Raw genomic sequence first — 22,894 nt, forward strand, 5'->3', positions numbered from 1 at the left:
GGTTCCTGGACCAACTGATACTGTGAAATCTAGACATGGAAAGTTAATAAGAAATGCTGTTTGGGCAGTCATGTGTGGAACTGTGTTACAGCAGACTTGGTGATTCAGGGAAACATTTATATATGTAAAAAAAAGAAAAGCCTTTCTTTCATTCATCTGTTTATGTGACTTCATCCCTCCTTTCTCACCAGATGATTTCAAGTGTCCAATCAAGGAGGAGCTAACGCTAACCAGCGGGGAGTGGGAGGTGCTGGCCAATCACGGAGCGAAGGTAAAAAAAACCTGCCCACACATCAGTTAAAATGGAACTGTCGATTTGCCATGTCACCATATAACCAGGACTGGGCCTTTTTAGGCTTTTTTAAATTACTAGTAGTAATCTCGCATGCTATGCACGCTCGATTCCTAGGCGGTTGTGAGCCCGCACTGCAGCTCGCCCACTGTACGTCCCATATGCAGCATCACTGATGACATAATCACATCATTAGGTAATTAGGGCAATCACCTAATTAAAAAATCTGTCTCCGTCAGGTCACCCGCACGGGTGCTCTTTACACCCCCTGAAAGTTTCAGCCCGATCGCACGTAAAACGGCATAGCTGTGGCCGGCCAAAATTCTTGAAACGGAGAACAGACAGAGATTGCCCACATTGCCAAATAGATAGATAGATAGATACTAATAAACCAATGGTTACCATGTGCTTTAGAGAAATTTTAAAAAGCACCATACAAAATGATAGACAGTAAATAAATCAGAGATGAACTCAAATCAGACAGGATTGAAATGGGCACACGTAGAAATGGAAGGGAAATGAGATGGATAAAAAAAAAAGCCAGCAATCTTAAAACATGAAGATTTTTTTTTTGTAACGACACAAAGTCACATCATCTGTTCTGTGCTGTTTGTACCGTGCAGCGCTCGTCCTCTCCTCAGATCTGGGTGGACGAGGCGGCGAGCCTGGTTTACTTCCAGGGCACCAGAGACTCTCCTCTGGAGCACCACCTGTACACCGTCAGCTACGACAGCCCGGGGGAAATCATCCGACTCACCAAGCCCGGCTTCTCCCACAGCTGCTCCGTCAGCCAGGTACGCGTTGCACACACACACACACACACACACACACACACGCACACGCACACGCCTATGTTCATTCCCTAACCCGAACTGCACATTCACACTAGGGTTGGAACCCGGTACCACTACGGCACCAGTTCCTTTACGACCGGTACCTACCGGACCAAATTGCATTGCAGATTTCGGTGAATAATTTCGGAAATATTTGGCAGACAAATGAAGCCCTGGCAAATGACAAATAACTACAACAGTAAACCCATCATGTGTTCCACTTTATATATATATTTCACCGTCATTTTGTACATGAAGGGTTGAATATTTAAAAGAAATCTCATTTTGAAGCTAAACTAATGTGATCTGGGGGGTTGTGTATTGAATGTAGTTGAGTGTGTGCAGCCGGTACAGCCCAGCAGTATATAGGTCAGGGAGAGAGCCTGTCTGTGTTCAAGCCTGGGGGAAACATTATGGATGCAGGCTGCTCATACTCCCTCTACACTCTACACCTGCATAACTGCTTCTGTTGCATTATGAAAATCCATGCAGCCCTCCTGTAACGTCTCAAGTGGAACCCAAAGTAGTTTCACACTGGAACTTTCCTCAACTTTTCTAACTGTGAGAAAGCAGCTGCTGAGCTACTTTTATTTTGTATGATTAAAACAAAAAAACTCGTTTGTCGGCATAGAAAATTTGGCTACAGCAGATATGTCCACCGATCATGTATTAGCTTTATATTTGGCTATATGATATAGTGGTATATTTCTTTCCTGTCGCAACAATATCGATGCTAAAGATAGCAGTCATCTAGCTAAAATTAGTCGTTGAAATGAGTGTTGGACAGATATATTAGTCTGCCAGTACTATAGAGGGATTTTTGTATGTAATTTATATCTTTCAGTAGAAACAAGGATGGATAGTGAGGCTCTGTTTGACCCCACCCTCTCTCTCTCTCTCCTCTCTCTCTCTACTCAGACCTTTGACATGTTTGTCAGCCATTACAGCAGCGTGAGCCATCCGCCCTGCGTTCACCTGTACAGGCTGAACAGCTCCGACAGCGACGACCTGCCCAAAGAGTTTGAGTTCTGTGCCAGCATGATGGAGTCCTCCGGTAAGAAATCACTACTGAATGAAGACTACCACAGTTCACTTAGGACATGAAATGATGTCTAAGTTGCAACGGTTAGGCAAGCATGATATTGACACAAGAAAAAATAATAATGTTGTAATTCTTTTGTAAAAGATTGCAAAGCACTGCGATGCCTGCAAACATTTTACGTTATGGAGCTTACGTTTCTCAGTTTGAATAAAAGGAACTATTTTTGTCCAGCATGCAATGTAGTTTGCAGGCCAACAATTCTGCACGGTGCAAGAACACCTCATTAGGAAATTCTCCTTCATTAAAGTAGCAGTTGTCAATATTTTTCTGATCAGCTGTACAGCCCTCTTTCTGTTCAATATGACAAGCTTACACTTTACATTTAGCTTTTAGGTAGCCCTTCTCAGGACGCATATTCAGATCATACCACCTGAATCCAGCGTCCTTTATAAGACAAGCACCCGGGGTTCCAAATTAAGTCTCAAGCTACAAAGATGTCATCCGTGCTGGACTTTACAAGACGTCGCATCGAAATTTCAAACTCACCACAAGTTGCCGGACAGTCTTGCAGTCTTCCGTGCAGTTTCGATAAACATTTTTTATTATTTTTTTAAAACGGGTCGACCGCTGTTTCTTGTTAAAACCCGCCCTACTCTGCCTCTGATTGGCCTACCCTGGTATTCTCAACCAATCGTCACTCCTCATGCCTAAACCCAACCCATCGGTGCCATGCGAACCCCGGGTGCTTGTCTCATAAAGGATGCTGGATTCAGGTCGTATGATCTGAATATACCAGCGTCCTGAAGAAAGGCTAGGTTTTAGGCATTTCAACTAAATATATTTTTTACTTGTATAGAGTGCCTTAAAATGAGCCAAGATAGAGTTGATAATGAGTTAATTGAGGTTAAGCGTGCCTTCTGTATGGATGTTGCTGCCGTTTGTCCTCAGGCTGCCCGATGGACTACACTCCTCCAGAGATCTTTAACTTCACGGGGAAGTCGGGCTTCCAGCTGTACGGCATGCTGTACAAACCGCAGCAGCTGCAGCCTGGCAAGAAGCATCCCACCGTCGTCTTCGTGTACGGTGGCCCGCAGGTTAGTCCTCTCACACGTCACGTTAATGTCCAGCAGGCTCAGAGACTATACAGAAAGTGTCAACTTTATTTATTTTGATTTTATTTATTGGTGCTTCAACAGAAAAGAGCATCGCATTCCCCTAATTGAGACTTTATTACTAAACGTTTTAGCCCCCGTTCACACAGGACACCGAAGCAACGCTCAACCTAAGCTCTACCTACGCTGAACCCACAAGTTTCATTTAGGCGTCCTTGTTAACAGGCGAGGCCGTTCACACCACCCGCGCGCGCGTCACGCTGAAGCCTCGCCGAAGCCACGCTCACACCTTGCTCAAGCGATCGTTCAGGATTCAGTCCTATTTTCTAAGCGTGACGCGTGAAGCTTGAAGCTGCCAGGCATGAAGTCAATGGGAAGTTGTGGGCGGGTTCGAGGCGCGCCAAGGAGGCGCTGAGAGGAAAAGAGAAGGCTTCCTGTGTGAACGGTTAGGCGTCAGTTCAGCTTGTGCTGCTTCAAGCTTCAGTTCTACTTACGTTCAGCGTCCTGCGTGAACAAGGGCTTAGTCACTGAGATCAAATATGAATATAAATCTCCAGATTATACAGACTAGGGGTGTCCCAGACAGACTAGGGGTGTCCCAGACAGACTAGGGGTGTCCCAGACAGACTAGGGGTGTCCCAGAGTCCCAGACTAAGTATGGAATCTGATTGGTCTGGTTTTTTTCCTCCTTTTTTGCTCATCGATCCGCATTCTCATTTGCGACATTGGCTTCCATTTTTTCCTCCACCAGACAAAAGAGCTGAAAGATCCAATTAAACAATTTCTCATCTTCGCTTGGCAAGTGAGCCACAGCAGGGAAAAGCTGAATGTGTACTGAACAGACCTCCCATCATTCAAACTCCTCTGCAATGGACAATTCTGAACCCATTTCAAATTCCCCTGTAATCATAGGTGTAGTGCCGGTAGAACGTGGGGGAACGGCATTCCCATGCTTCTCCAAGGGGTGTTTTGTGTGTGTCAGTGTGTGTGTGCATGTCGAGCCAATAAAACGAGTGAAAATTGGCAACGTTGTCATTCGTCTTATATTTAAGGTGGGCTGAATTATTCACACAGCATCAACTTGCGGCTTGAAGAAAGAAGGAAACATTCCACCTTAACTATATTTAAGGTGGGCTGAATGATTCACACAGCATCAACTCGTGGCTTGAAGGAAAATGAAACATTCCACCTTAACTAGCTACAGCGTGGGGGAAACCTCGGTTTAATAAAAGCTATACTGAAACAGCTAGGCTACTGGATTTTTCAGCATCAAAATATATTTTTTTCCCCCAGTACCTCACTTTAACAAGTAAAGATGAAAAAGGCAGCCAAACATCCTTTCATTTTTCGGACCAGCTGCTTAAAAGGTACGTTTACAAGCATGAAGAAACAATGTTAAAAGCGTGTTTCTTTTCAACGCGGTTGAATCAAAAGTTAGCGTTAATCACGCCATTGCAATTTGCATCACCAGAATTCGCCACAAAATTCTAAAAATGCCGGCCGCCGTGCCAAATGATGATCAATGCCTTGTGCAGCTTGTGTGATCGCTGGTTGAGAGATTGTTTAGCTGTTTGTGTTGATAACTGACTGCTGAAGTCGCGTGTCAGTGACAGTGGTTTGCAGCACTTGAGGAATCCGTGAGTTTGCTCGTTTAATTCGTTGATATAAGCGATTGCCCGAACGATTAATTAATGAATAGGCTACATGAGCGTTAGCGTGTGTGCGTGTGCGGGGGGGGGGGGCTTTGTTGGGACCTGTGCGTGTGCAGGTGTTCCCCATATAGGTGCGTTCCCCCACTTCTCTAGATAGCACTACACCTCTGCCTGTAATCCACAAAGCCCTGCCATCAATCCCCTGTGCCAACCACACTTCTATCACTAGTCAATCTAAGGCCATGACCCGTGTGGGCCGGGCCCACAGTGCTGCGCACACTCTCCCTCTCTCTCCATGGGCCCACAGTGCTGCGCACACTCTCCCTCTCTCTCCATGGGCCCACAGTGCTGCGCACACTCTCCCTCTCTCTCCATGGGCCCACAGTGCTGCGCACACTCTCCCTCTCTCTGCATGGGCCCACAGTGCTGCGCACACTCCCTCTCTCTCCATGGGCCCACAGTGCTGCGCACACTCTCCCTCTCTCTGCATGGGCCCACAGTGCTGCGCACACTCCCTCTCTCTCCATGGGCCCACAGTGCTGCGCACACTCTCCCTCTCTCTGCATGGGCCCACAGTGCTGCGCACACTCTCCCTCTCTCTCCATGGGCCCACAGTGCTGCGCACACTCTCCCTCTCTCTCCATGGGCCCACAGTGCTGCGCACACTCCCTCTCTCTCCATGGGCCCACAGTGCTGCGCACACTCTCCCTCTCTCTCCATGGGCCCACAGTGCTGCGCACACTCTCCCTCTCTCTCCATGGGCCCACAGTGCTGCGCACACTCTCCCTCTCTCTCCATGGGCCCACAGTGCTGCGCACACTCCCTCTCTCTCCATGGGCCCACAGTGCTGCGCACACTCTCCCTCTCTCTCCATGGGCCCACAGTGCTGCGCACACTCTCCCTCTCTCTCTGCATGCATAATTATGAACAGGAGAGAGTGAGAGACAAGAGACAGAGCCCCTTTTCAAAATACCTGTAGTCTACCTTAAAAAGGATGAAAGCCGAAAATGGCAACCGTCTTCTAATTGAGACTGGCATTTATTTGTCAAAATGTGTAGCCACACACCCCGGTAAACAGCATTTAATTGGGACTTGGCATTTAATTGAAATTTTACTGTATTAATAGGCTGAAACTTTGACCAAATAGGCCGTATTAGCATGATTTATTGGGGGAAACGAGCATTTTTTCCCCTCACGTTTTCTCCCCAATTGCACTTGGCCAAATTCCCCCTGCGGTCCCGGTCGTTGCTCCACCCCCTCTGCCGATCTGGGGAGAGCCATAGAGTGATCTGGGGAGAGCTGTAGAGTGATCTGGGGAGAGCCATAGAGTGATCTGGGGAGAGCTGTAGAGTGATCTGGGGAGAGCCGTACGATGATCTGGGGAGAGACATAGAGTGATCTGGGGAGAGCCATAGAGTGATCTGGGGAGAGCCATAGAGTGATCTGGGGAGAGCCATAGAGTGATCTGGGGAGAGCCATAGAGTGATCTGGGGAGAGCCGTACGGTGATCTGGGGAGAGCCATAGAGTGATCTGGGGAGAGCTGTAGAGTGATCTGGGGAGAGCCATAGAGTGATCTGGGGAGAGCTGTAGAGTGATCTGGGGAGAGCCGTACGGTGATCTGGGGAGAGCCGTACGGTGATCTGGGGAGAGACATAGAGTGATCTGGGGAGAGCTGTAGAGTGATCTGGGGAGAGCTGTAGAGTGATCTGGGGAGAGCTGTAGAGTGATCTGGGGAGAGCTGTAGAGTGATCTGGGGAGAGACATAGAGTGATCTGGGGAGAGACATAGAGTGATCTGGGGAGAGCCGTAGAGTGATCTGGGGAGAGCCATAGAGTGATCTGGGGAGAGACATAGAGTGATCTGGGGAGAGACATAGAGTGATCTGGGGAGAGCCGTAGAGTGATCTGGGGAGAGACATAGAGTGATCTGGGGAGAGCTGTAGAGTGATCTGGGGAGAGCCGTAGAGTGATCTGGGGAGAGCCGTAGAGTGATCTGGGGAGAGACATAGAGTGATCTGGGGAGAGCTGTAGAGTGATCTGGGGAGAGCCGTAGAGTGATCTGGGGGGAGTTGTAGAGTGATCTGGGGAGAGCCGTAGAGGCATAATGCTTCCTCCGATACATGCAGTCGCCCAGAGGCTTCTTTTCACCTGACAGCGAGGGGTATCACCGGCAGGACGTAGCGCGTGGGAGGATCACACTATTCCCCCCAGTTCCCCTCCCCCCCCAATCAGAGGAGGCACTTGTGCAGCTGCCAGGACTCATAACCCACCGGCTTCCCACCCGCAGACACGGCCAACTGTCTCTGTAGGGACGTCTGACCAAGCCGGAAGTACCGCTGCCGGGAATTGAACCGGGTCTCCGCGATGGTCGGCGAGTGCTTTTACCTCTACACTACCCAGACGCCCCGAAACAAGCGATTCTATGTCAAATCTGGACATTCAGCACCCCCATATAGCCGCCTAGCCGGAATGGAATGATCCATGTTTCATAACCACATTTTGAGACGATTCGACTGTGAGATTGGCTGTCCAATCAGGCTCCATAGATTGAATAGTGGAATATCCGGGGTCACTCTTAATACAGACATATACATATACAGTACATATACATGTACAGTATACATATAATACAATACGTACCTGCATTGCCCATGGGAGGCACTCACATTATTTCCTGCATTCGATAACGCATTGCTGTAAATACTTGTCTCTTCCAGGTCCAGTTGGTGAATAACTCGTACAAAGGAGTGAAGTATCTGCGGCTGAACACGCTGGCCTCTCTGGGCTATGCTGTGGTGGTCCTGGACGGGAGGGGCTCCTGCCAGCGCGGGCTCATGTTTGAAGGAGCTGTGAAAAACCAAATGGTATCTATCCCATGATGTTCACTGGTATCTAGCCCATGATGCTGTTCACTGGAATACATCTCACTGCCTTAGAAGCTGAGAGAGAGAGAGAGAGAGAGAGAGAGAGAGAGAGAGAGAGAGAGAGAGAGAGAGAGAGAGAGAGAGAGAGAGAGAGAGAGAGAGAGAGAGAGAGAGAGAGAGAGAGAGAGAGAGAGAGAGAGAGAGAGAGAGAGAGAGAGAGAGAGAGAGATGAATAGGGAGACAGATGTAAAGGTAGATGGATAAAGATAGACATGAAGTGAAAAAAACAAACTAATGCTTAAAGTTAATGTACGTGATGGTTTACGTTTGACTTTAGTCATTAAAATTGTAGTCATGAAATTGAGGGGAAAATGGGTCATGGAGAAGTTTGTGAGTGTCATCAGTGAAGGAGTGGGGAGCCCTCCATATGTGAACGGTCAGTGAAGGTGCTGTCCCCTCTGCTCCACCCAGGGCCTGGTGGAGATCGAGGACCAGGTGGAGGGTTTTACACTACGTGGCTGACAAGTACAAGTTTGTGGACCTGAGTCGCGTCGCCATCCACGGCTGGTCGTACGGTGGCTTCCTGTCCCTCATGGGCCTCATCCACAAACCGAGCATCTTCAAGGTCCGCACCGCATTCCAACATTCACTTTACCAAATGTAGATGACCAAGTCAAGTCCATGTCATTAATGTCACGTCCCAAGTCTAAATGTAGAACAGTAAATTAAGTCAGAACAAATCAAGAGTCCACTATCGCTTATCAATCTTACAGAAAACTAAATATCTACTTTTCAATGCAATATGGTTTTTAATAGGATAACAACTTGGTAAGAGCATCATGAGTTTGATTTCGAAATAATCCGTTTCAACTTCAATAAATGAAATCATTCCATACAAATTCAGAAAACAGAATTTAAATTCAGTTGTCTGCTGGAGCCAATCTCATTTCACCTTCTATACAGTCAGTCAATACAGGTTTAGTTACCCTTTCAGAAGGAGACGCTCCAGCCTCTCTCTCTGTCTTCCTGTTTCCTGTTTGTGTCCAGGTGGCCATAGCGGGAGCTCCGGTGACGCTATGGACGGCCTACGACACGGGCTACACAGAGCGCTACATGGACACGCCCGAGAACAACCAGCAGGCCTACGAGGACGGCTCCGTCGCCCTACAGGTCGACAAGCTGCCCAGCGAGTAAGAAAAACAGAACTTGGTGCCAAAATAGACCGACCCTCTTGTCTCTCACCTGATATCCGCACAGATGCATGTATACCTGCGTGTTGTACATGTAGACTGTGTATTTACCAGTCAAGTTTGAACACACCAACATTTTTATTTCTCACACTTCAGAATGATGGCAAAGACATCAAAACTATGAACGAACACAAATAGAATGATGCAGCGACCAAAAGAAACGAATCAAAACTATCTCATATTTTAGACTCTTGATACAAAAGCTTTGGAAAGAAATGCATACATAAGATAGACTTCACTATTCATATTTATATTGATCTAAGAAACAAATTCCGTGCATTTATCAGAAGTCTTTGAGATCAAAATGGTTTTAAGAGAGGTCAGGTGGGCCCAGACTTTTGACTGGTGCTGTATATAATTTGACTCTGGTTCTGCTCTCCTGTTGACAGCAGGACTGCTTCGGCTCTAGGTGTTAATATGAATAAATAAATGAAAGAAATTCACACGTGATATTTCCTGGTCCTTGCAGGCCCAACAGATTGCTGATCCTCCACGGATTTCTAGATGAGAACGTGCATTTCTTCCACACAAACTTCCTGGTGTCCCAGCTGATCCGGGCGGGGAAGCCGTACCAGCTGCAGGTAGGAGAGAGAGGATTGACTCACATGCTGACTTGTGTTCAGGCTGTGCTAGACATGTGGATCGTACTGTGATTGCACAGAGGCTGGGTGGGTTTTATACCTAAACCAGCACAGCAGCACAGTGTTCCTCGCATGGTGTCCTGGGGTTAGACAGGACACCCTGTAGTTTGGTTCTTAATAACCGACTGGAATGATAGACGCAGACGGTAATCTAAAAAAATTAATCCAGCAGCAGTAATGAGCATAATTATCTCAGCAATACATCCTTACCCGAATTTGAGTAAAGGGATATCTTATCTTATCTTGATCTGGGTCTGCTGTGTAAAGGTGCAGTTCAAGCATCCAGAGACTTGCGCACATCCACTGGTTGGTGCTGAGCTCAACTGTACTAAACAGGAAAATAAACGAAAAAAGGGCTCGCAACACAATTTTTTAGATAGCTCCCGTGGCGGACATTTGTTCAGACATAAAGACAAACAGTTTCGGCCTGGTTCGGGCCTTCGTCAGTGTCAAGTGAAAAATACATTTACAAGGAAGTGCTTAAATAGCATTTTCATGGGTCTTTGTCTCCGCCTAGTGGTGTGGAGGCAGACCCAGGTACAATCTTCAGAGCAGGTGCAGTTAAAGGTGCAGTTCACCCATTTTCCCCCAGAGTGCAGCTTCTGCAGTTTCCCCCCCCAAGCGTTTCAATTCAGTACAGGTTTAGTAAAAAAACAAAATGAATTCCCCGCTCTTCAAAAAAGGTTGTGAAGAAAAACACACACACACACACACACACACACATACACACACACATACACACACACACACACACACACGACATCTTACTCAGATAATGAGAATATTGCTTGTGAAGAATAATCTGAAAAACGTATTGTAGCTTTGAGATGTAAAATGTGCAGGAAGCAGTTTGTCCATTCTGATCACACACATCTTTTTTGGGGGTTCCCGTTTTTTCAGATTTATCCTAACGAGCGCCACAGCATCCGCTGCCCCGAGTCTGGAGAACATTATGAGATCACACTGCTGCACTTCCTGCAGCAGAACCTCTGATCATCATTATGAGATCACACTGCTGCACCTCCTGCAGCAGAACCTCTGATCAGTCCTCCTCCACTCCTCCCTCCCCTCACATCCTCCCTTCATATAGTACCTTTTAGGGCTGGGCCATATGGACTAAAAACCATATGTCGCTATTTTACACGATATACAGTATATCTCTGTGTTTTCTACAAAGTGGGCTAAATGTTCAGTTGTTAAGTCAAAGCCACATGTGAGATGTCACAAACACTTTTATTCAAACAAGACTGTGACCAAAATGAAATGCAGACATGGTTTCCTTCCCTGTTTGAAATATACAGCTGCTAGGGCTGGGCGATATGGACAAAATCAAAATATCGTTTTTGACCAAATACCTCAATATCGCTATTGCGACAATATTGTAGGGATGACTATTGGTGCTTTCACAAAATATTCACACGAGATCTTTGATAGCTAATCATCAGTAATGTGGATATAATCACTAAGTGCGTAAAGTCAAATAATAGAACAGCTAGAGCAGAGTGTGGTAAAGTTCAAAAAGTGACATCACTTTACAGTAATGCAGCCTTTAAAACCAGGAAAAGACAGCAATTAGGTATGTCATATCACAATATTAGAATATACATAAGACTATATCTAGTCTCATATCATATTGCAGATTTATATATTGCTCAGCCCTACTTCCTACCCTCACATCCTCTCAGATCCTCTTTTTCTCCCTTCCTAACCTCCTACCCTCAGACCCTCCCTTCGTCCATCCCTACTCTCCTCCTTTCGCCTTGTCTCCTCTCATCCTAATCTACTGTATACCCTCCCTCCCTTTGACCTTCCTCTCCTCATATCGTCTCCTTCAGCCTTCCCCTCTTCTCTCCTCCTCCTCCTGTCATGCCTTTTTAAATCTGCCTAATGGAAACTATGCCAAAACTCGTCAGTCAGCGATCCGCCTCGTTCAGCCTTCGGGAATCGGGAAGCAACTTCTGAGCGATTCTCCTTCTCACTTTTTGATTTTTTTTTATTATTATTTTTTTGTGTGTGTGCCATTCCTTCACTTTTCCCCTGGGATCCAGCTGGCAAAGTTTTATTTTTCTCTGTCTCTGTCAGTGGAGAAACACTGGACTGGAAATAGTCAAAATCAATCTCTGGCAACATTTAAATACACAACTACTTCCTCCCCTTTCTCCCTGATCCCTATTGTCTTGTTTCTGGTAGTTTGTTTTTGGACTGTGCTGTGATGACTGGATGTTTCTTCTTCATGTAGTGTGTGCCACAAGTTGGCGGATCAACAAGCGAAAAGGCCACATGCGCCATCTGCTGTTTAAGTGTGTATTATTAAAAAGAAAAGTTTTTTTATGGATTCTTATGCATTTATAAAGGGTGGGGAACCTGTTTTGACTGCAGTCTTTTTCCTTTTTCCTTTTCTTCTGCTGCTGCTGAGGACTTTGTTGTGTCGCACGCTTTTCTTTTGCACAGGATGCATTTTGCATTGGCACGCAGGAAGCCAAACTGAGCTTTAAGACAATGTTGAGCAGCACTGCTGGCAGTCTAAGGTGCCTTGTGAGGGTGTGGGACTAGTATAATATCAGGGAAACTGTTTGAGGACCTATGACCATGAAATGACTCCATACTTAGAAAGTGTCTGACGGCCATTTGTAAGAAGAGCTGCTTCCATCTGCCCATGGAAAGTAATGCACTCAAGTGATGGAGAAAAATAAACAGAAATGAATCAAAATTCTCAAAGTGTTGTCTTCCCCCCCCCCAATGCAATTTGAATTTGATAAACAATGCGTTTCACTGGTGTTTTTGTGGAATAATAAACCAGACAGACGGTTTTAGTCTTTTTATTTCCAGTGATAAAACATAGAAGAGAAGTGATGCAACCAAAACAGACATTGCAATAAAATGTACTTATATAAAACAGATTTCAGTGAAAATCCTCAAGGGACTTATAAACATATTAACTCTCAAAGGAGAAGGGGAACAAAAATCACTATTCAATTCCTGGTTTATTGTCCGGTCAGTCTAGATTGCTGGTAATGTGTCATTGCCTATTCATATTATAAAGAAGTGTAGATTGTCAACATCAGGGACAACTGAACCTACAGCTTCTTCTGTCATTATAGAGTACCGTCCGCAGGGATGACATTTTTGTAGGCCAACCCAGAAGTCATGCACTTCCTGGTTCCCTCGTCGGAAGTCAATGGGAGTCTTGTATCGGGATTTTGGTTAAATGCCTGAAATAAGGTTTGTGGTTAACAAAGGTTTATGAACAAACTTTATGACCTTTGTGTTAAGCAAGATAATCTTGACAAATGAGGACCACTTTTATGATTTTTCACAAATCGAAATCAAAAAGTGGTCCTCATTGACTTGTGTTAAGCACAGATCTTATTTCAGGCATTTAACCAAAATCCCCAAACAAAAATCTCATTGACTTCCCGACGAGGGAACAGGAAATGTTAGGTCTCATTCCTGCCGTACTCGTATTTCATGCCCTCCAGTTTCACTATTATTTATTTGCTCTGGACTCAAAAGGGAACAAGCAACAGAACAAGTAAGGATGTGTGAGTCACTGGAAAGACCAAGTCTCGTGTTGTTTTAAACCTTCCTGTGATTTTGGAGCTGTAACACTAACAACAATTAGACATACCGATTCACTCTTACCAGTTTATTTACCAGAGTGACAAAGTGTTTCATCTTGTGATTATTGAGATTAGATTGGTACATTTCAGAGAGGGAGATTGTTTGTAACTTGTCATCTCGAAATTAAGTTATAGTTGGTATAATAATCCTACTCCTGTTCAATCAGAACGAAGCATCCATGTTTTATCTTTTCCCCAGCAGGGGGCAGTGCTGCATAAAACCTGCACATACAGATATATTGGACTGGACATATACATGAGTCATTTATAACATTTATTTCAAGATGATTTGAATCATCAGGGGCTCTCCCAGTCTCCGTTTTCAAATGCTTGATTTGTTGCATGTTGCAATTTTGTTAAATGTCATGTCAGTAAGTTCCATACAGTAGCTGAATCTAACCATGTGAATGCCCATGCAATCTTTCAATTCAAATAAAACAAACAAAAATGGGCATTATTTGTTTTGCACTCAACAGCAGTTATGGATGGGAGCTTTAAACTGCTAAAAAATGTTTCAGAAACCTGCTAAAACTGTGTTGTCGCCAATACAATTTGATTTCAAACTTTATTGTCCTGCAAGGGAAATTGGGCGTGTACAGTAGATAGCGTTTGTAATAATAATTTGCTTATAGTGATCAATACTCCGCTTACAGTGATCATTTTGGGCCTTGTCCCACCTGAGAACAATGGAGGGGGGGGGGATAAAACTACAGTAATTAAAAAAAAAAAATTACTCACAAACTGCCAAAAATGATCTAACGAGATACAGCAGTGATACTCGGTGTATGTCTGTATATGGAGAGATTGCGGCACCTCTGTCTGAGGAGAGACGTCTACACGAGACCACTGTATGAATTGTCAGTGACAGACAGTCTGTGAGGCCGAGTGGCTTAACTAATGTCCCCACGGAGACAATAAAGTATCTACTACTACTTAGACTGAAGAAGTGTCTTTGAGCAAGACACCAAGCTCTTTATCTGCTACCTTATTGTACGTCACTTCACATAAATGTGGTTAAATGCCTAAAATGTAAAATGCATTTTTCTTTTTATATGGCTTTATATCTATAGATAGGGCTCCACTAGGGGGTGCTCTTTTTGCAGGGTGAACATAGTGAGGCCTGCAAGCAGTATTAGAGCCAGACTGTACATTTTTCAAAACTTTATTTTCATCCATTTGATTCATGAAAATATGTTTTTTGAAGTTTTTAAATGACAAAAATATAAAACATTGCACATAGTTAAAGAATTACAGTATAAAGATTTATAAACCAGATTCAGAAGTATAGCCCTTATAAAGGGAATAACATAGTAGTCATTATGACTGAACATATCCACTGAGACAGTGAGTTAACATATGGCATAGCATATACATAGCAGACTATCCAGTGCATTTTCAGGACAGAACGGTAATGTGCATATTGCAATAAGCAATATGATGCTTGAGTTCATGGTAGTTCAACGTCGTCTTGTTTTGTGTAAGCATCACTGGAAATAAGTTGAAATACTCATGTTGGTCTATCTCTGCATTTAACAATGTCTTTGGTCCACTGGTTTCAAGGCAGACTGATCTACCTATTGCTTGACTGTGGCTGGTGCAATCTTCAAAACGGTGGTCTTCAGAGAACTGTTGCGTCCTTTAGCGCCCGTCCAAAACATCCCTCGTCTTCTAGACTGACGGCTCGGCCTTCTGGGATACTTGCCGTTCAGGTTCGACTCACCACAGCTGTTGAACCACCAACCTCCTGCAAAAAGAATTGTGTCCTTGTTAAAAATTGTGCCCTAAAATGTAATTTTTTTTGTGGTGCAGGGGTGGACTAAGGGTTATAGTAACCATCTGACACTGAAAGGTCACAGGTTCTATTCGCATGCTCATAGTGAGTCTGGAGGTGTTCTTGACTGAGCAAGACTTTTGGAACTTCTACCCACTCGCTCATTGCTCTGAAGGGTAAATGCATTTTAAGGATGCTCATAGATGTTCCTCGCAATGCAGGTTGATGAAACATAAGCTTTATTTTATTTGTATTATATTTTGATCAAACCCACCTGAGAGAAGCTTGGCACAGTTGGTGTCTGCACTGAGGTCGTTGTCTCTGTCGGAGGTGGAGAAGGGAAGACCAGCAGCTCCAGTTGTCATGGTGTTCTCCTGAACCCTAGAAGAGGAGTCCTGGTCCAAGTGTAGGGCATACCCCTTCTCTTCTCCATCTAATCGGAACTGGTAACGAGTCGACTGCTCCTGTCCCAACCAATCAGAGAGCTCCACCTGCAGCGTGTACTGGCCTTGTTTGGAGAGTGAGTGGATGTTCTCCAATCCCAACCAAAACTCACCTGGCAAGGAAGGAAAATGATTACGATTAGTGTGTGGCCCAAGTGAAGGAAGATCTGCTACCGTTTGATTATGAGAATCTTGTAATCATTTGTGGAAGATTTGGACTCACCATTCAGGCTGCCGAAGCCTTTCTGATAGCTTTCCCACAACTGGTTGAAGTTCTGGGATCCATCATGGCGTCTTTGGATGACAGTCCATCCAGCTTCTGTGTCGGGAGAGGAGAGGGGAGAAGAGGTTAGGCCAGGATAATAACACTTTTCACAAAACAACTTTGTCCCAGAGTGGTTTACACAAACACAAAACATATCGTTTTAGGATTTGGTTTGAGGCCTGTGTAGATATTAGGGGTAGGACTTCAACAGAGTTTGAAATCAAAACATGACGTCAGTAATGCACATTCTTCTGACCTAACTTTTCTCTTATTAGTAGCTGGTAGGGGTGTAGTAACCTGACATTGCCAGATGGGGGCGGTAGGGGTGGAGATAAATCTTTTGGCAGCAAGTTATTAAGTTCAGCTTTTTGTGGACGGAGCACTTGATCATTGCTGATTCAGAGTTCATTTGGGCAGATCAAATCTAAGCTTGCTTTGTGCAGCTTTAAAGCTTTGTAGCAGCTTTGTCACATTAACCGAGGTATCAGTTCATCATCAGAAGACCATTGGCATTTCTGTTGGACTCACCTGACGTCATTTCGCAGAGGACGCTGAACGTTGGGGAGTCCTGCGGCTGGATGGCGTACACTCCGCTGGTTCGCTGCCCTCGCACAAACAAATCGTGGCAATCTCTGGCCAGACCTTAGAAACCAGAGAACACAGAGAACTGCTGTCAGATGATTCCACAAACTGGACCTCTGAGGTCATTCTTCCCATCAGGAAAGAGCGTGCAAATTTTCTTTCTAAATTTGAGGATTCACCAGATACTTTGGCAATGATAGTGGTATGTTGGCCTGTTTAATGTTCAAGGCCTGCTAATCGCTAACGGTGTCCTAGCACTGAGTGTACTGCAGGTGAGTTGAAAAAGCTACTGTCCTCATTTTGCTTGACCTTTGGACTGGCTGAGCTTCACTGCCAGCGAGGTAGTTCTTGTAAACTCAGGGACAAAGGTTCACTTTTACCCTTTCTGTGACACAGTTGCCATGTCAAACACGAGTGTTTAACATGGCACTCTTAAACGTTCTTAAAGAGGATGTCATTGTCGAAAAAAAGAAATGCCAAAGTCCTGTTCTCCCCACCCGTGTGTTAATCAAAAAGCATAACAGTAGATGGGTTTGACTGTTTTAATGCCCAGATAAAGAAGTTCAGAACCAGGTTTTGAGCAAAATGAGGGGGGAAAGGTCGCTTGCTGCTGAGGGACGGGTTATGAACATTTAATTTTTTCTAGAGCAGCTAATATTTTCAGCTTTCAAAAGGATCTCAATCGGTCTGACTTTTAAGAGTGATCTACCACTGTTGGTGAAAGTCTTCTGCATCAACAATCTTTTCATAAACATGACTCAATTTCCCCCCGTGCTCGACAGGACTACCATAAAACACTTTGAGCATTTGAGAAGGTGTCAAACATCAGAAGCCGGTTGTCTCACCTGTTGGGGCATTGCTCTGTTCCAGCACCGTCTCCTCATCTCTGCGTATGTGTGACTTGACTCTCTTCTGTGCAACCTGAAGGAAAGGACCAGGTTAGAGAAGGGCATCTGTAACATCTGTCCCTAACCAAGAATATTGTAACACAATACTTCAAACAATCATTCATATTTGTTCAAGGTGCGCCCTATTGAGACTCCATGTCCCCTCTCTCTGCTCGGTCATTGTCAGTACTTCTGGATGAGCACGTGGGCTAAAATGCATCACAAAAGGTGGTGGGAAACAGTGTTGCGGTGTAACACACCTTGCTCTGGAGCGCCTGCAGGTGAAGAGTCTGCTTCTCCAGTTTGTCTTGCTGCTGCTGGATCTTGTCCACCAGGCCGTCGATGCGTCTGTTCTGAGCCTCCATCATCCTCTACAAAACAGCAGGCAGAAAAACATCTTGTCAGCTTGTGATTGATTTTGATTGATTGATTTGATTTACGTGACATCTACGTGTTGATTGGAAAAGTTGTTAAGTCTACTCATAAAGCTGAATTGACTCTTGGGCAGCTGTGTTCAATTAACTGAACTGATATAAACGCTGGCATAGTAATGATATCTATTAGTCATGATTTTGCTGTTGACTTTAATATTTCTCTCATCATGGATGCCCATATCTTTTTGAAGCATATTAGTATTATTAAGGATTTCCCCCCCCCAACAAACAAACAAAAATTGAAGTGATATTCTGCTCTCACCTGGATGAAAGGGAGTCTGCGGTGATCGCTGTCGTTGCTCTCCGCCTCTGGCTCTCTCACCACCCTCTCCTCCAGCCTGTCCATCCTGGAGTGGATGTTCTTGCTGTCTGCCTGCACCTCCTCCACCTTGGCCTTCACCTCCTCAGCCAGCTGCTCCACCAGCCTGGTCCTCTCCTCTGCCTCCTGGCTTCTGACCGGCAGATTGTGCTCTCGCTCCTGCTGCCTCCTGCCCAGCTCGGTGGTGGTGCTGTTGAAGGTCTTCAGCTTGGCGTTGATGTCTCTCATCTGGACTTTGGTCTTGTCCACATGCTCCTTGAGGCCCTGGCCCAGCTGCAGGAGGCCATGTGCCACCACGTTGACGTCGTCCCAGGAGGCGTATTTGGCCTGCGACCCTCTCCTCTCCATGGGGAAACTGGTTCCCACCTGCACCAGAATGATCAAGACTAGAAGAAGTAGTAGTGGGGTCTGCATCTCTGCTGTGGCTGGTGTCTTGTCAAGGTTTCAGTACGAACGCTCAGATGTCTCTCTCTGTTTGCTGCTGCTGAATGGCACTGTGAGCTTTATATGACCTGCTTGCACAGTGCAGATGGAGGGAGGCTGCTCTTATTGGCTGTCAGTGCTGATGGGAGGAGTTTCTCTCATAGTGGAGTTGGACCATGATGCAATGAACGGTCTGAATTACTGGTTAAACACTCAGTGTTACAGATACATTTTCAAAGAAGTCATGATTTTCTTTGAATAAAATATCCTATGGTTTTTTCATAAGTTACAAGTAATAGAAGCTTAGGAAAGAACCAAAATTGGTGGAAATCTACAAAATATGCATAATAAGGTTATCAAAAGGGAATCCCAGAAAATATAGTCCAAGCACTGTCTCTTTCCCAAAGTTAGAAAGCCTTTATTGGTTACATGACAAGGAATATTAACAACATTGAACTAATAGGGGAACAGATTTTAGTCTGCATCTCCTCTTATAATATGTCTGTTGTTTTTCATAGGTAAATGTAAGAAAAATTAAAATAAGCTTATTTTATTTTTATTAATTATTTTCTTACATTTTATCATCAGTCTCTTAGCAGTTGTGCTCCCACTGCGCTCGTGTTTGCCATTCAAATGTATCTATTTCCATAACTACAGCCTATAATACAATAGGCTAATTTAGCATGCAGGTTTCCTAATATATCACCAGTACATCCCCCCAACAAACGGCAGGAAAACAGGATGCTATTATAATAGATTATGACTGTGGGTTATTATGGTGACTAAAGCAGGCCAGTGGCTGTCAGTCTTCAGCAGAAATCTCCAGAAAGACCTTCTCTGTGAGGAATGCTGTAAAAAGCTCTGTGAGACGGACGGAGCCACTGTGAGAAGTAGGGGAAAGTTCAACGCTCAGAGCGTTTTACACACTCATTCCTCACACAAGATCTGACAAGCACACGTGCACACACACTTTACACGCACAGACAAGCACACACACAGACACTTTACACGCACACACACACTTTACACGCACAGACAAGGCACGTGTTCTGATGAGGTACACATGGCATGTTGAACCCTGGCAAAGATGTCTGGAATATTGCGGCTTTGTGACCTTCTATCAATCAAAAGTATTTACGTGCATTTCTCTTTCGAGATGCTGCCATGTTCCATATCCAAATCTTAAGAGTTTATTTTGACGTATAACGAATGGTGTAAAACAAAAAGTATTAAAAAAGAGAAATGACAGATTGTGTAGATGAGAGAAAAAAAAGGGGAGGGGGGCTTGTAAAATGATCTCACCTCAAACAAAACAAAGATCAATATGAAATGTATGTTCACATCTGAAAAGGACAAAAGCAACTAAATCACAGTCAAACTCAAAGTTCAGCTTGTTATTGTTTGCCTATAGTGACATAATATCCAACATTTTGTCCATCCTTCCCCACTCGACCATTTCTGCAACTATAGTGTAAAGAAATATAAGAATGGCTAATTTTCAGAAACTACTAATGCTGCAGAAACAAGGCCAGATTAGACACTGATTTATTATAAAGCTGTGATCTTCCAAACTCAACACCTGGGTTGACAGGCCTTTTGTAGCAGCCGAGCTACATTTTGTTAAAGTTTGTAATTGACAGAAAAAGGAAGTAGACAGCCAAAGCATGATCAAATATGAAGAACGGCTATATTTGTATAGCACTTACCCAAGTCATAAAGTACTAGTGCAATACCCGTGGGGTATAAGGCTGTAATAGCCTTATAGCCTTAGACTGATGACATCACAATTGGCACTTGTGCACAGACATACTGACATACAGACACTCCTGGAATTATAGGTAGACTATTGCAGTGCCCGCCCCCCCCCCCCCACAAACTGCACTCAGTCAGGTCCCCCTAAGCACACTCCCCAAGTTAGAAGTTGATCCGACAAACGGTTCTCGAGATACGCGAAGGACATACAGAAGTCGATCGGACAGACAGTCCTGGAGATATGTGAAAGCTGTGATCTTATTGGTTTAATTGCACAAAGTTTACCACTGCAATTTCTCAGGTTCCCAGGAAACGCACCCGCCAAGTTTGAAGTCGATCGGACGAATGGTTCTCGAGATAAACCGCTTTTTGTGTTTGCCAGTAGGTGGCACTATGACTCTGCATAAGTCCAAATTGCATGAAATGCAGCACCGCACTCCATCGGGGTCCGAGCAGCGCACTCCCCAAGTTTGAAGTAAATCGGACAAATATTTCTCGTGTGTTGCCAGTAGGTGGCGCTATGTCAAATTGCAAGAAATTCAGCACTGCACTACATCGAGTTCCCAGCAGCACACTCCCAAAGTTTGAAGTCAATCGGTTGTGCAGACATACTGACATACAGACACTCCTGGAAATATAGATAGACTATAATAGCCTTATAGCCTTAGACTGATGACATCACAATTGGCACTTGTGCGCAGACATGCTGACAGACACTCCTGGAATTATTAGATAGATAGTACGATAAATGGAACAAAACAAACATTGAGGCGTCTAAAATAAAGAACTGGAATCCTGATTTAATTTGTGTTTGTCCTCCAAAGTTCAGTTCAGTTCAGTTGTAGCACATTCATGCAGATCTTTTTCTTATCTATGATAATGAGATCATGGGAGGCAGTATGGATCTCTCCTGTCCGTCCGTCACGCACCAAATCTCAGACGCCACTGATCGAGATTTAGGGAATGACACGTTTCATTGCGACATTCTGGCATTGTCAAAATTGCACTGATTGACCAAAGGGGGACGCTACAATGTTGTCTTGTTTGAATTTCCCAAGATTATTTTGTGTATTTTTGCCTTGATTGGACTGAGAACAGTAGAGAGAAGCAGGAGAGATTGGGAGATGACTTGCAACATGTATGTTAGGGTTAATACTCCTGTCAGTGCCCCTGACCAAGGCACTGACAAAATAACTGGAGTTGGTCCCTGGGCGCTGCACTGCGGCTGCCCACTGCTCCTAGTTCTAGGAAGGTTCCTAGTAGAGGATGGGTCAAATGCAGAGGATGAATTTCCCCATGGGGATAAATAAAGGATAACTTAACTTAACTTAACAAAGGTCCCAGGGTACATTAGAAGAATACCGGACTTCACAGTTTCATATAAGCCTTAACTGCAGAGCCACCAGGACACCCAGGTTTTCACCAACTTAAGAGACTGATGCTTGTCATTGCTGTGTTTGGACATTTTCGAAACCATAATTTTTCATTGGTTAAACAGGGACAGCATTTAGTCTGTACGTCATTAGCAATATCTTGGAGGCTACTGATTATATTTTGTACATTTTGATTAACTTTTGAAACTTAGTGGAATGATGTGTCTCACTGCTGTGTTCTGCCATGTTGAAAATGGCTCTGATTGGCTAAAGGGGGGAGCTACAGCATGTCATTGTCTGTACATCGCGCACAATATCTTGGACGCCAGTGAATGGCTCCTCCTCTTCCTCTTTACCTGCTGCAGACAATCAAGAAACATGAGCATGTTTTCTACTTATTGCTCCACTACAACTTTGCATCATCCACATCCAGGACGCTATGTTTACGGTTTATATTGTCTTATATGTTGCTGCTGAGGCGATCCTCTCCCCAAGCTTATTTTTACATAGAAGAAAGGGGGACTTTTATTTTGTAGTACTGGGAGTGTGTGTGTGTGTGTGTGTGTGTGTGTGTGTGTGTGTGTGAGAGAGTGTGACAGTGTGTGTGTGTGTGACAGTGTGTGTGTGTGTGTGTGTGTGTGTGTGTGTGTGTGTGTGTCTCTCTGTGTGTGTCTCTGTGTGTGTGTGTGTGTGTGTGTGTGTGTGTGTGTGTGTGTGTGTGTGTGTGTGTGACAGTGTCTGTGTGTGACAGTGTGTGTTTGTCTGAGCATGAGAGAATGCACACATGTAAGTTTGTGCGTGCATGTTAGAGTTGAGGGTTAGACTGATACGGTATATCAGGTTGATATTGATCTTCAAATATCAGATATTGTTGTCCACCTCTGATATGCAGGTTCCTCCCGATAAATGTTGTTCATTAAATTGTTTATTTTCAGGCACTCCTGTCCCTCACAGTGTCTGTGCCATTGAACAGGTGTGGTGATCTCTCTGCTTTAAGGAGCTGCTGACCTACTTTCAATGGAGAGTGTTCGTGTCTCATGATGGACTGAACACTGCTTCAGAGGAGCAGAAAACTCTCTGAATACCTGAAATGTTTCATGTGTGAAAACGGGTGTGAAACGGGTTGGGGCCCGCACGATTGGCCAACCTGCGGGAACGCTGCCAGAGGTCAGATGTTTTCTTCTGAGCCGGCAGAAGGATCAGTTGCTTTCAGGCGGCGAGACAGATCAGATGAAACGACACGGCTCAGACTGATATGGAGCCGATATAATGAATGAAATATCAGACATCAGTCAGTCAGTGTGTCCACCTCTGAGATGATGCAGGTTCCTCCTGAACA

The 22,894-nt window shown here is 44.7% G+C and overlaps 1 protein-coding gene and 1 pseudogene across 2 annotated transcripts in view; one reads left to right on the forward strand and one right to left on the reverse strand.

Annotated features, from left to right (window-relative positions):
* The window catches only part of LOC310786585 (dipeptidyl peptidase 9-like), a 32,572-nt pseudogene extending 20,519 nt beyond the window's left edge, over nucleotides 1-12,053 (forward strand). The window contains exons 13-21 of the transcript XR_014554084.1: nucleotides 192-271; nucleotides 916-1,086; nucleotides 2,044-2,179; nucleotides 3,116-3,261; nucleotides 7,649-7,795; nucleotides 8,267-8,420; nucleotides 8,843-8,985; nucleotides 9,515-9,626; nucleotides 10,587-12,053. The product of XR_014554084.1 is annotated as a dipeptidyl peptidase 9-like (transcript). The remainder of the gene's footprint in view (nucleotides 1-191; nucleotides 272-915; nucleotides 1,087-2,043; nucleotides 2,180-3,115; nucleotides 3,262-7,648; nucleotides 7,796-8,266; nucleotides 8,421-8,842; nucleotides 8,986-9,514; nucleotides 9,627-10,586) is intronic.
* Nucleotides 12,054-14,582: 2,529 nt separating this feature from the next.
* On the reverse strand, nucleotides 14,583-18,364 carry LOC310786587 (angiopoietin-related protein 4-like). Its single transcript, XM_083647817.1, has 7 exons — nucleotides 17,951-18,364; nucleotides 17,515-17,625; nucleotides 17,213-17,288; nucleotides 16,314-16,427; nucleotides 15,744-15,839; nucleotides 15,352-15,633; nucleotides 14,583-15,050 (listed from the first exon to the last, which is right to left on the reverse strand). The coding sequence occupies exons 1-7, from the start codon at nucleotides 18,353-18,355 to the stop codon at nucleotides 14,881-14,883; spliced, it is 1,254 nt and encodes a 417-aa protein (XP_083503943.1). The 5' UTR covers nucleotides 18,356-18,364; the 3' UTR covers nucleotides 14,583-14,880.
* Nucleotides 18,365-22,894: the final 4,530 nt, after the last annotated feature.

Source organism: Poromitra crassiceps, assembly GCF_964638095.1.
Source record: "Poromitra crassiceps genome assembly, chromosome: 12".
Classification (NCBI taxonomy): domain Eukaryota; kingdom Metazoa; phylum Chordata; class Actinopteri; order Beryciformes; family Melamphaidae; genus Poromitra; species Poromitra crassiceps.